This window comes from Hippopotamus amphibius, chromosome 9 (genome assembly GCF_030028045.1).
Source record: "Hippopotamus amphibius kiboko isolate mHipAmp2 chromosome 9, mHipAmp2.hap2, whole genome shotgun sequence".
NCBI classification, from domain to species: Eukaryota; Metazoa; Chordata; class Mammalia; order Artiodactyla; family Hippopotamidae; genus Hippopotamus; species Hippopotamus amphibius.
In genome coordinates this window covers 119,132,233-119,145,813 of record NC_080194.1, presented here as the reverse complement: position 1 = coordinate 119,145,813, position 13,581 = coordinate 119,132,233, and the positions used below count along the sequence as shown (strand labels likewise).

Here is a 13,581-nt window from a genome sequence, read left to right as displayed (position 1 = left end):
AACACAGCTAATGGGAAGCTGCTGCAGAATACAGGGAGATCAACCCCACGCTTTGTGACGACCTAGAGGAGTGGGATAGGAATGGTGGGAGGGAGGCTCAAGAGGGAGGGGATATGGGGATGTATGTGTATATATACAGCTGATTCACTTTGCTGTACAGCAGAAACTAACAAAACATTGTAAAGCAATTATATCCCAATAAAGATGTATATAAAAAAAAGAAAAGAAAATTAATTTGGTCATGTTCTTACTAAATTCTCTTCCCCCACTCTGTGAGGTTTGCGGGATCTTAGTTTCCGACCAGGGATTGAACCCACACCTGCTGCAGTGGAAGTATGGAGTCCTAACCACTGGACTACCAGGGAATTCCCCATGTTCCTACTAAATTAATTTGGCAGCGCTACTCCCCCTATAGCATTCCTCATCCCTGTAACTTTCTTAGACTTCCAGGTTCAAAGCCACAATGTCACTTTTAGGTCCTCTTCTGATCTCACCAGTTGCCAATCCTGTCAATTATATTTCACGTATCTGTCATCCATCTCCCACCTCTACCATCAAGACCTCAGTTCAAACCCTCATTACCCTCTCTATTCCTTCTCTTCTCTCTCTGGTGCTGCTTCTATTTGGTGACTCTAGACATACGGACAAAGAAATGTTCTGAAAGCATAGCTTATGACCATGACCTCTAAATGCAAAAACCTTTGCTAGCTCTCCACTCTTTAAGCAGCATGAAGTCCTCTGGTTCTCCCTACCTCTATGCCTATATGCTGCCACCTCCCTTTAACACCCCATACTTATTCTCCGAACATCCCTTCTTCTTGTCTCCTGCCTCTTCTGCCCAGTGTCTGTCTTCTGTTAGCTCCATCTTTCAACCAAAACTTTCCATGTACGTGATTGACAGATTTAAAAGAAGAATGAAAAATACAAATGATGACACTCTCTTCTTAAGCTCTTCAGTGGCTCCTTGAGTATATTTAGCATATAAGGCCCTCTTCGACCTGGCCCCTACCTATCTCCTTCAGAAAAACCCTTCAACCCTGCCCACTTATCACTAGGTATTTGATGCTCTTGGAATGCCACCAATGCACACATCATCACGTTACTTACTCTCCCTGGGCCTGTGATCGTGCTGACCCCTCTGCCATTTCATTCTTTCTCTGACTGGCTGTCTCATCTTTTAAGGCTCACAACCTCAAGAAGGTCTTCCTTCTTCACTCTCATACAACTGCACCTAAAAATGTTACCTTAACCAATGCCTTACCTTAACCTCTAATAAAAACATGAAGTTTTGAATGCAGACATCAGCCAAATGCAGAGCTTGTACTTTCGGTATAGCATAAGTAAAAATTCAGAATCTTTAGGCCTAACAAGTTCAGCATCAGAGAGCCCTACAGCTTTCACTACAGGCAGCCAACTCCTGGGAGGGTGAAGAACTCCTGGTTCAGGATCTGACAGGAATTAGATTCCTGTTTCCTTGCCACCCTGACCATAAGGTTAGTAACCTACCGCTCTTAGTGGCAACAGAGTGGAGGTTGCTGTCTGCTGACAGGAAGGACTGGGGACAGCAGCACACAGAGAACAGTGAATAAAGCCCCGGAGGCGGCTCCAGACCAGACGCCTTTCAGATGAAGGCTGAAGGAAAGGCGCATGTGCGCAAAGACTCAAATCAGGGGAATATGTTAGGAAGCGGCGCTTCTTCTAGGAGGTAACTGTAAGGTAGGTCTTGAGACAGCACATTTTTAAAGTGGTAATATATACGACAATAAACCATAAACCCCAAAAGGTGACTCCAAGGTGATGTCCCTGAAGAAGTCTATCCCCACCCCTCTGTTCCTTTCATGCTCTTCTCTCTGCCATCCTGGAGGTGAATAAAAGTGCATATCAACAACCTTGCTTTAAGGAAGAAAAGAATAAAAAATAGCTTTAAACAACGTACCTTTGATTTTTTGTTCAGTGGCCTAAAATAAAACAAACAAACAAAAAACAATGTAAATATGAAACTGAAAGAAATGGATTGTTATGATAAAATGCTCATACATTACTATTACATAAGACATACACACTTTTATTAAAAAAGGAATTCGTCATTTAGATGAACTGCATAGGAAAAGATATGCAAAGAAAGCATGCTTTTCCCACAGATGTGCCCCATTGTCCCTGACACAATGTTTATTAATAAAAAAATTCTTGAAATGTTTTAGGCACAAAGCAGAGAAGACACCATTGTATGGTAGTACATAATAATAAATGGAACTGCACTTCTCTCATTTAGTTTTAAAATCATATACCTGTCACCTTTACCTTTAATGGATCTAATGAGTTTTGCGTATGTTTAAAGGGCTTCAAATTTTCTATCATTTTTGATAAAAGATGAATTAAGTTTTCTGGAAGAAAAGCTGCATATAACTTCTTTGGCCAAATTAGTAATACATTTAACTCCTGGAAGTCAGGCTGCTACAGGTAAACCCAGCTGTGAAGTGTTTGGGTGGGAAAAATTTCTAAAGTATTTGTCCCTTCTGACACATATGACAATTCAATTAAAATTACCACGTTCTGAAGCCAGACTGACATGGGCCTTGCTTCCCACACGTGTCCCTACTTCCACTGCCTCTGACACAACAGGGAGAGGGGCCTGAACACAGCAGGACTGCCTCGAGGTGCCTGGCTCAAACTTCAAGGGCCTCAAAAAGAACTGATTATAGACAGAGGCCACAAGCAAAAGTCAACTTTTTGATTATGCCCAACTGTGTGGGAATCCTTAAAAAAAAAAGATACAAGGATAGGCAGGGAGGTTGAGGGAAGACTGAATAATTAGTAACTGAATAATCAGGAATTGTTTCTAAATGAAGATAAAGCTTTTCTTAACTGTCATTGGGCAGGATAATTCATTTTGCTTAGTCATATTAAATTGTTACCAAAACACCATTTTAAAAATTATATCTATAGAACTATACAGTAAAGAACTATATGGCAATTACTGTAATACTGAAGCCACACCAAACATTAAACCTTTCCCCGGAGAGCCAGAGAGTCAATCTAGGCACAGAAGTGCTTTACCAAGCTTTAGAGCACTAGTGACATGTAAAATAATGGAGGCCCATCTTTTACCTTACATGGATCGAAAATTTAAAGAAAAAAAAAAAAAGATGGAAGGACAATGGCAAAAGACCAGTCAACTAGCTTGAACACAAATTATTTCTGGGAGAAATCATTTTTAAAATCTGGTAGTAGACAAACAGTTTTATTAGAGAGAACCAAGTATCCGAATAAGTATTATGTCAAACTATAAGATAACATAGTTTTCTGAAACCAAAAAATCAACATGGAAATTATTCTGCATGTTGAAAACAGATTTTGTGGGGTTTTTTGTTTTTTGTTTAACTCTCCTGGTCTCTTTCACAGTTTACTTCCAGAGGAAACTAGGCTACAGTACATAGAAATGATGACCACACTACTAATATACACTGTTGCTCTTCTAGGCCTTACAATTTAAAGGATATCTACTATGCCAACTCCTTTGGGAAAACACCTCCACACTGCTTGAGAAAAATGGTCAACCTCATTCAGTACTGTGTCATCTACAGAGAACAGCACCAAGAGGACACTCAAAGGAGTTTGCCCATCAAAACACCAACTAATATAGTGAAAATATAAGTAATAGAACCCAAGAGCTCCTGATTAGGAGGAAATGGAACTGAAAGAGTTCCATTTTGTTCAAATAGGTTTTTGTGGGTTGGCCCAGCGACACTGTATATTACTCAAACCACTAAGAAGAATTTTCCAAGTAGGGTCAATGATTTTAAGGATATTTGTCTGCACTGTTCAAAATGGTGGCCACTATCCCCATGTGTTGACTGACCACTGAAATAGAGCTAGTGAGAAGCGATACATATAAAATACATACCAGATTTCTATTATTTAGTATTTTTTTAAAAGGTAAATAATTTCATTGATAGTATTTTATACTGATCACATGTTGAAATAGCAATATTTTGGATATAGTGGGTTACATAAATATTTAAAAATTAACTTCAACTGTTGTTTTGTTTTTACTTTTAAATGACCTTGTCATTTAAACCCTCTGGGTCTCAGTTTCCTAATCCCTCAAATGGAGGAAGAGAAAAAAAACTGTTCTGCTTACCTTTCCAGGGCTATTATGCGGCTCAAGTAAAATACAAAAATATCTTTTCTGGATAAATAATACTATTCAAACATAAGGTATCGTGGATCTTGTACAACAGAATTAAAGGATTCTGGCAAACTGAGAAGCAAAAGTATTTCTATTTTGAATATTTTTTTCTTAAAACAAAAAAACCAAAAAATCCTGAGCTGTGATTCCACAAGCAATTATCACAATTTCCTCAGTTTACTAGTGAAGGCAAAAGACAAGTGGCAGACACACCACATGCCAGGTGCATGCCAGGTCCATGCCACGTGCTTTGTTTCTGTCAGGCTCTGCACCTCTTGTCCCAGCTCCTTGGCTCCTAAGTACACCTCAGTGGTTAACAGCTCAGAATCTGAAGCCAGACTGCATGGCTTTGACTCCTGGCTCCACCATTTACAGTGTGACCTTGGTCAAAATTAGTTAACTTCTCTAAAGCTCAGTTTCCTCACCTGTAAGACAGGAACAAAAATACCTACCTCAGAGTTGTTGTGAGGCTAAAAGGATTTAACTGATAGAAAGAGCTTAGGGAGAAAAAGAGAGAGAGGGCTTAGGACAGTGCCTAGCACACAGAAAGCATTCAACAGATATTCCCTAGTGCTGCTGTCATCAGTACTGCTCGCCCATGCTTTGGCTCCTTTCTCTCACACTCAGAAGTGACCTGACTCAAACTCACTCCCAGCTCCCAGGTCTTGCTTTTTTCTCTTTTTCTAATCATCTAAAATGTCTTAACATTGCCAGGTATTAGAAACTAACACACGGAATAAAGAATTAGTAGTTTGATTCATTTATTTTAAATTAGATAATTTAGTGGTCAGAGATTTTTTCTATGATTTCTCAGCAAGCAGCACACTTGTCTAGAAACCAGATCTGCTGAATGAAAATTTGCTACGTAGACTACTAAATATGATCTCTAGTCTCAGAACAAAACAGCTTTTGGGAGACGTGACTAGTAAATACTAAAATTTCCAAAAAGGAGGAATGAAATTAGAAGTTTTCTACAGCATAAGTCTCACTTAAACTTGAAATGAGTACATAAATCCACAAAACCCTTTATAAAAATCCCTTCAAGCTTTTAACACAGCAATAAAAATACCCATAACACTGACTTTTAAACATTCTCAACCACAAGATCCCAATTTGTGCTGGTGCTTCCCTCCAACCCTCAATCATGACATGCTTTCTAGGAACTACAATTACATGTCTAAAGGAAAGTTTATACTAAATTATCCCTCTGTAATTAACCTATTTCTCATCTTCCTTTTTCCTACTCACTACATTTCCCTCAAGATTCCTTCTAGAAATTTCTTCTAAAAACAGAGCCTAGACATAAATCCATGGTAACAACCTACTGTTACTATTGTTGCCCTCTTCTTAAGTACAGAAACTACATTCCTGCACTATATCAAATTATTTTCTGAGCCTGGAAGCAGAAGATAAGCAAATAGCCATACTCCTTAGATGTGAAATAGGAGGCTTTTCAAAAGAAAAAAAATATCATCCAGTCATTGATTTCTATTATTAACTAAGGATGTACTGGAACTAAAATACAATAAACACCATGTAATTTTGTGTAAAAAAAAATTTTAGAGGAATTTAAATATTTAAATTGATATTTAACTAACAGACAAAATTAGAAAAACTATCATAGTATAACTAGTACAGTGAGCTTTGTATGGTGTCTGTTTATATAAGGAGTTGTGTTATCTAGTTTTTTATTTAAAATAGAAATTAACTTGTGGTTTGAATTTAAATTTCTTTAAAAGACCACAGAGACTGTGAAATTGGTTTTCTGTATTCATGGCATAAAGACATTAAATGCTTTATAAAAACTACCATAACATATTATTTCCAGCTTTAAAGTTCACCTTTAGTTGGTGAAAAATAAAGTAAAAGTATAAGATAACGTTCTGTACCAAAAGGATAAAGCCATGGCACCAAGTTTTGGAAAACCTGGGGGAGTAATAAGATTTCAATTCTACTCCTGTCACCTTGATGGTGACACTTAACTCATTTTAATGCTTGTGTTCCTTATACATAAAATGAATGGATTAAAACATAGTATCTGAAGTCTTTTTCAGAAACAAAAATACATAGTTTTTTTTAAAGTGTGCATAGATCACATAAAACAGACAGATTGTTTTTACCGCAGCGAATTCACGTTTCAACATTTATATAAATGGGCCTGTCTCCCAGCTTATGTAGATGCCTGTCACCTACCTGGATATACCTGCTGGCTCCTACTACAGACAAAACAAGAGCTCAAGGAAACTTATCTTGAAACTCCTGTGACTCACACGCTTTCATACGGGCTATAAGTGTGCCAACTTGGGAGGTTTTTCCTCTTGTTTTGTTTTTAAAGAGCTATTTGGTAATAGCCTACAGAAATACCAGCTGTCCTCATTTCACCAATTGGTTGTATTCAAATTCAGTTGTAAGCCAGTTATCTGGAATTCGGAGAACAGTCTTACTTACAGTGGCAGTTTAGTCTACCAAGCTTAACATTTATTAGAGGCATTAAATATTCCTTTATATGGTACTCAATCGCTAGATATTACTTTGTCCATAGGATACAAAGGAATATCCTATCGATGCTGAAGATCTGACAAAAGAAAGAAACAAAACAAAACAAAAAACCCTCCCCTATCTCTAAGCCTCTCTGATGATGGTTCCAGTGGGACACAGTTGGGGTGAGAGACTGGAAGCATACAATGAGGCACGGATGGAGTGGTAAAGAGGATGAAGAACTGTCACTTCAGATTTTGTGAAAGGCCAAACGCCACAAAAATCATCATTTATGTGTTAAAGACACTCATGTGGTGATTTAGATTTGGAAAGAAAGAATATAAAGGGAAATTTTAACAATTAGAGTCAGTTATTTATGTATGTCACAACTTAAAACTTATATTTACATTAAAAATACAATATTTAAAATCTTAAAAGTTCTCATTACAAGGAAAGAATTTCTCCAATTATGTATGGATACGATTAACTACACTTACTGTGGTGATCATTTCACAATATATACAAATATTGAATCGTTATGTTGTACACATGAAGCTACTAATAAAAAAATGTTTTTTTAATACCTCAATTAAAAAAAAACAATATTTAAAGAAATCATTCGACTCCTCCCTTTCTTAGAATTTCCTCGGTAAACAGAGTAAATTCCAAATAAACATGCTTCATTATATAATAACTTAAGGCCTCTTCCCTGGTCATTTCACATACATCCTGACTTACCAGCTAAATCTTGAACTCCTTAGAAGCAGGGATCAACATGGCCTAATGCATCACTTAGATGCTTGCCAAACTAATGATTCTACATGAAGTATACCAAGCATTTTCCTCAATAAACCTCAAGTTTCTTAGAAGCTCTTTTCATTAAATAACTGGCCTTCACACACGGAACAAGAGTCTGATAAACCTCCCCCTCAACCTTAGACTTACAGAGGACACAACTTTTTCATAACAAATCCTGAGCAAAGACTGATCAAATTGCAAAGACCATCCTATACCAAAAGGCCTCTGACAGAGGCCTAAGGCATCATCAATGCCAAAACTCTATACTACGAATCTATCCCAAACTCTATGACAATTACCAATGCATCTCTTCCCATCACTCTCAAGTAACCAAAAGGCCGGTAACAAAAGTCACCTAGTATATCATCTCATCTCATCACCCTTAATCCTCCACAGTGCTCTGTACTCTGCCCTTCTCCAGTTTACTTGCTTCATCACACCCTAAGCTCTGCAAATTCAAAACTGAATTATATTTCTTTGCCCCTTTCTGTGTATCCCCTAACCTGGTTAACTGCTCCCAAAATGTACTTAGCCACTCTACCTGGAACCTAAGAGTCAATCTAGGTTACTCTCCCTTCATATTCTTTCAACAAATTCTATAGATTCTTTAATAGTCCCTTCACCAGTATATCTCAGTCTCTGGTTTCTACCACTTCCAATCCAATTCCACAACTGACCAAGGTTCTAAATACAATTCTAAAATACAAACTTTTATGTCACTCTACTAAAATGTCTTTGGTGTTTTCTGCAGCACCTGATGGTCAAAATGGGAGAAGTACCAACAGCTACGACCGACCTCTCCAGTCTCATACCCTGACATCTACACTTGGCTTCTTCCCACCACCAACTCCTGCAATCAAAACCCACACTTTAACACATACAGGCTATCGACATTTAACTCTCAGTTTATACTGCTGGAATCATTTTCCATTCTGCTCCCTATTCACTTGGCTAATTTCTATCCTAAGAAAATTTCCCTGTCCCTCTACCCTATTTCAGGCTGTTAAGCACTTCTCTCTGTACTTCAGCAGATCCCTACCTGCCACAGTTTTGCACCCCGTTTTTCCCTGCTAAACAACGTGGAGGTGACTATGTTGTTCTAGTCTATATCCAGTCCCTAGCACAAAAAGGTATATATGAAAAACTACAGTCATAACTTTTCATTAGAATACAGAAATGGACAGTAATGTCACTGGGTCTTTTAGAACATTTTTAAGGTCCTTGAAATGCTGATACAGTAGGAGATGAGCGCCTCATTCAGCGGTCATCAGCCTCTAACATTAATTTGTAAAAATCTTTATAGACATCTTTTATTTTTCCGCAATTTGTGTTGCTTTGATTACAGTTTCTGATTAATGTATTGGCTAAAGATCTTTTGCAGCAATTATGTCTGGGCTTATTCTGAAATCTCCTAACACAATCTGCAAATTCAAAAAATCAGCCCAGGTACTAAATAAAAAGAGAAAATGAAATTGACACTTTATTTCCTATTATGTTTATTACTATTTCATTATTTTATTTCCTATTATGTGTATGTATTACATTATCCTATTTAATTCAACTCTCATTTTACAAAACATAAGGAAACTAAGGCCCAGAGAGGCTAAATAAAGTTGAAGGCCACACTGCTGTATATGCTATGTGGGAGAGCCAGATTTCAAATCCTCTCTACGCAGCTACAAATTCCATGCTCTTCTCACTGTAAAACGATGTATTATGAAGACCTAGGAACACCTAATTGAAAAACAAAGACCTATGCAAAGCACTTACCTTCGAAAAAAATTACTGGCAAAATCAAATAACTATGCATTAAATTGTACACACTTAACAAGTTACTATTTATGCATATTCAAAGACATTAAATATTAAAATGAATCTCCACTGAAGTTAAAACATTAAATCAAATGCTTTAAATAATCCAATAAGAGTAATTTTCTTTTTTAATCTATGTTTAAACTGCTTAATATAAATAATTAGTTTATACATATACTACCTTCTTTTGAGCAGCTTCCTTCTTTTTCTTGTCGTCTTTTTTCTTTTTCTTTTCTTCCATCAACTGTTCTTCTTCTTGCACTAAATCCCTGAACCACACAGTTGCAATTAACTTTCCCAAAATGAATTAATAACAGTAATGTTTCATATAGATTATTTTCACTCTTATTAGAAGTAAATACATGGCACATTATTCTTTTATCATTCATTGAAATAAAACACAACTTGCAACCTCAATCTAACTATACAGCTACTGCACAGTACCTTTCTTTAGCAAGCCACAAGGAGCAGAGCTTTTACTGTTATATCAAGGAAGACAACCTAAAGTTGGACAATTTTACACTGGGAGGTAAGCAACACCCTCCAATTCCAGAATGTAAACAACATCTCATGAGCAGAGTTATCTTGCTTCTGGCCCCAGTGGCAATGCCTGGAACCTCCCCTGCAATCCTCTCCTGACCAAGTTATCTGGAGTATTTTCAGCTCTCCTTGCTCTAAAAAGCTTTATACTTATTTTTAGAACACAACATATTCATAAATAGGTGACATATTTTAGCATACACTAATTTCATATCCTATAAACATTCTAAACTACTCTATCAATATCTGGGAAACAATCCATAATGTACTAACAGAAGTCTGTTTCAATTCTTCAAATCAGAAATGTTCAAATTTGTCAACAGAACCTCTGGCTCAGGATTTCAAAATGAATGGACAAATGTGTTCGTCTCCTCCTTTCTACTCTCCCTCTCTGAAATGATAGGGGAAAAGGTACTAAATCTATTCAGAGCTGATGAATAAACAAGAGCAAAGGAAGCTACAACATAAGAATAAACACAAGAGAAGTCTTAAATGGCTGTATGTGCCATCCTCTGGTGTAGCTCCAGAGAGGCTCCAAGATTACAGCTGGATGAGCAGAAACAGGCATGGAGCAAAGGCTGCATAAGGAATAGAAAGGCCACAACTACTCAGCTCCTCCCATCCACTTTCCATTCCTACATGGCTACATGGCCACAGATAGCAAATGCATTTAAATCCAGCCTAAAACAAAACAAAACAAAACAAAAACAAAAACAAAAAACCACTCTAAAATGACGCCTGACAATCAACATCCTTTATATACACAGGACTCCCCATCAGCATCCCCCCCAACCCTTTCAAGATAGGGAGCTACTGGGTAATGAAATCTATACAAAGTTAGAGGAAACATACTCAAGTTACCTACATTAATTACCCTAGAATCTAGAACCTAAACCTTCATTCATAATGTCGACAGACAACCAAAAATCATGAGATACATCTTTACAGTACTGATCAGAGTACTTTTTAAATATATGACTGTTGGACTTCCTAGGTGGCGCAGTGGTAAAGAATCCGCCTGCCAATGCAGGGGACACAGGTTCGAGCCCTGCCCTGGGAAGATTCCACATGCCACAGAGCAACTAAGCCTGTGAGCCACAACTACTGAGCCTGTGCTCTAGAGCCCGTGCGCCACAACTACTGAGCCCATGTGCCGCAACTACTGAAGCCCACGTGCCTAAAGCCCATGCTCCGCAACAAGAGAAACCACTACAATGAGGAGCCTGAGCACCACAGTGAAGAGTAGCCCCCGCTCACAGCAACTAGAGAAAGCCCGTGTGCAGCAACGAAGACCCAATGCAGCCAATAAATAAATAAATTTATAAATATATGACTGTTTGCTGAAAAAAAAAATCATGAGATACTTAAAGAAAATCAACACACAAGGAAAAAGTACCTAACTCTGCCCTGAGGAAGCTTTCCAGGGGGGACATTATGAATACCAGTCAGTGAAAGTTTAAGGGACATGAACTAGACACTTGGGAAACTAAATCATTAAGGCTGGAATGCATATGGCAGTAGGGATGCAGTAGAAGATAAAATGAGAAACAGACAAATACATAAGAAACTAGAAAGGCTGCTATAGGTGCACTCCATTGAGATTACACAAAACTTAAGTTGGCTTTGCTGATGGAAGAAATTGAGAGGAGATGCCGGGAGACTATGAAAAACAAATCGAGTGACATTATGTATAATTGATGATAATTTAGTTAAAGTATACAATTGCTAAAATCAGAAGTTGGAAGAAGAGGATGGTAACTGTGGCTGTATTTCATTCCCTTTTGTTCAAAGTAGCACTGTCATGTGACTAACAGAGTAGCAAAATGGATTCAAGCCACCTGTAACCATGACTCACTCTCTAGCATTTTGTGTGAGGGAGGTAATGCAAGTGTGCAAGCTCACTCACTATAATCCTGGAAACCAAGGCTTGAGATAGCCTCAGCATATGAGAGAAAGAGTAAATTAGTTAACAAAGACAAATAAGTCACATCATTGTCAAGTTACTCAACCAAAGCTGTTTACTAGCTCTAAATACTCCTTCAGCCTCAGTTTCTTCATTAAAACTGGGGATAAATTACCATATGCAGCTACTTCATAACATTTTTATAAGGTTTAAATGAAGAATGTTTACTTAACACATTTGAGTAGGCACGCAAATGTCTAGTCAGGAACCCCGCTCACCAATTCTCAGTGGCATCCCAAAGACAGTATTCACTCTACTTTTGTCAAGTTATTTTGGGTCACTTATATGGAAACATCAGGAATCTTTAGCAGTTGTTGTTTGTGTTTGCCTGTGAATTATAGACAAGTCCTTTTCTATTCTTGTTCTACGTCATTATAATTTTACTCTATGGGATGTTCCTTTACTATTTACCTGGAATTTTTTTCTCCCCTCTCAAACTTCATTTTGAAGACTTTCTGATGACATTAGCAAGTTTTTTCCTGACCAAAAATGGTTTCTTTAGTACTTAAAAGATGAACCATATTTCCTTAAGGAAATATTATAGTATCAGTTGATACTGGAAGCATAAGAGAAGAAAGTTCTCTTCTTCAACACTGTCATCACAACCAACTAACAACACCTTTCCCACATCTCCTTCAGAAAGCCAACTGGAAAAAAAAATATAAATATACCCAAAACACTCTGACTTTCAGACTTTAAATGCTAGCAGAGATTCATTTAAGCTATTTGATTCTACACACAATATCTATCAAAAAGAATAAGGGTTGATGGATTTGACAGGTCTAAGTTGTCCATCAAATTAAATAAACGCTCCACAAAGACAACATACCAGTCAGAAATCATTCATCCCTTGAAAGTTAGTAGCAGGACGTCTCAAATACACAAGTTCTGGATCTAGGAATGAGAACAAACCTCTGAGTGATTAAAATGTTACAGCGACTATGCTGGGCACTTTATATTTTCCCATCTGTCACTTTTTCAAAATGATAGGGACAGAGTTCCCTTCTATAGATGAAGAAATGGAAGCTCAGAGAGGTTAACTGACTTGTCCAAGGTCATATGGCTAGCATAGAGTAAGGCTTCAAACCTAGGTTTTCAAAATCAAGGTCGTTCCTTTTCCCTACACCATTAATACCTCCCAAAGTAAAGTATTAGCTCTCTTTTCAGAAGCCACAGAAAATAAATCCTTTTCCTTTAGACAGTTTAAGTGATAGATCTTCTCACTTTTTTCTTTTCTCCAGACTGTGTGCCTCCACAATCCTTTTCTTATTTCCTTCCACCTTTTACAAGAACACTTAAAAAAAAAATTCACTACAGAAAATACAAAGTACTGTAGTTCCAAAAACCATGGGTGTATAATCAGGAGCAAGAACCACAAAAAGACCCAAAGACAACGACTGAACACCCACTGGTTTTAACAGGAGGGGACCAGGCACTGGTAATATTTAAGAGAGCAATTTCTGTATTTTTTATTTTGTGAATGTTTGTGGTAGAAACAACTAGACCATAACTAGTGAATAGCTATAAGGTCCATATTCGAGGAGTTCAATAGTTTTTGTTTGTTTGCTTGTTTTTTTAAAGAAGAGAGAGAAACAGGAAGGTAGCTAAAAAGCTATCAGAAGTGAGTGAAAATGCCTGTCTTTTAAAAAAAACACTCATGAAAAATGCAGGGTGCGTGACAGAGTACATAGCATGCTATCACTGGCGTGCAGAGAGAGGCTATGTATTCATATTCATCTGTATGTGTATAAAATGACTCTAGAAGAACACCTAAGCAACTAATAGTAATTGTGGGGAAGGC

At 37.4% G+C, this 13,581-nt stretch overlaps 1 protein-coding gene across 7 annotated transcripts in view; it reads right to left on the bottom strand.

The window, feature by feature from the left end:
- Positions 1-13,581, bottom strand: part of TNRC6A (trinucleotide repeat containing adaptor 6A) — a 95,852-nt gene that overhangs the window by 63,592 nt on the left and 18,679 nt on the right. For all 7 annotated transcript variants that reach the window (XM_057747745.1, XM_057747748.1, XM_057747746.1 and 4 more), the window contains exons 3-4: positions 9,459-9,546; positions 1,937-1,958 (exon numbers count right to left, since the gene is read on the bottom strand). In XM_057747745.1, the coding sequence (XP_057603728.1) occupies positions 1,937-1,958; positions 9,459-9,546 (110 nt within the window). The remainder of the gene's footprint in view (positions 1-1,936; positions 1,959-9,458; positions 9,547-13,581) is intronic.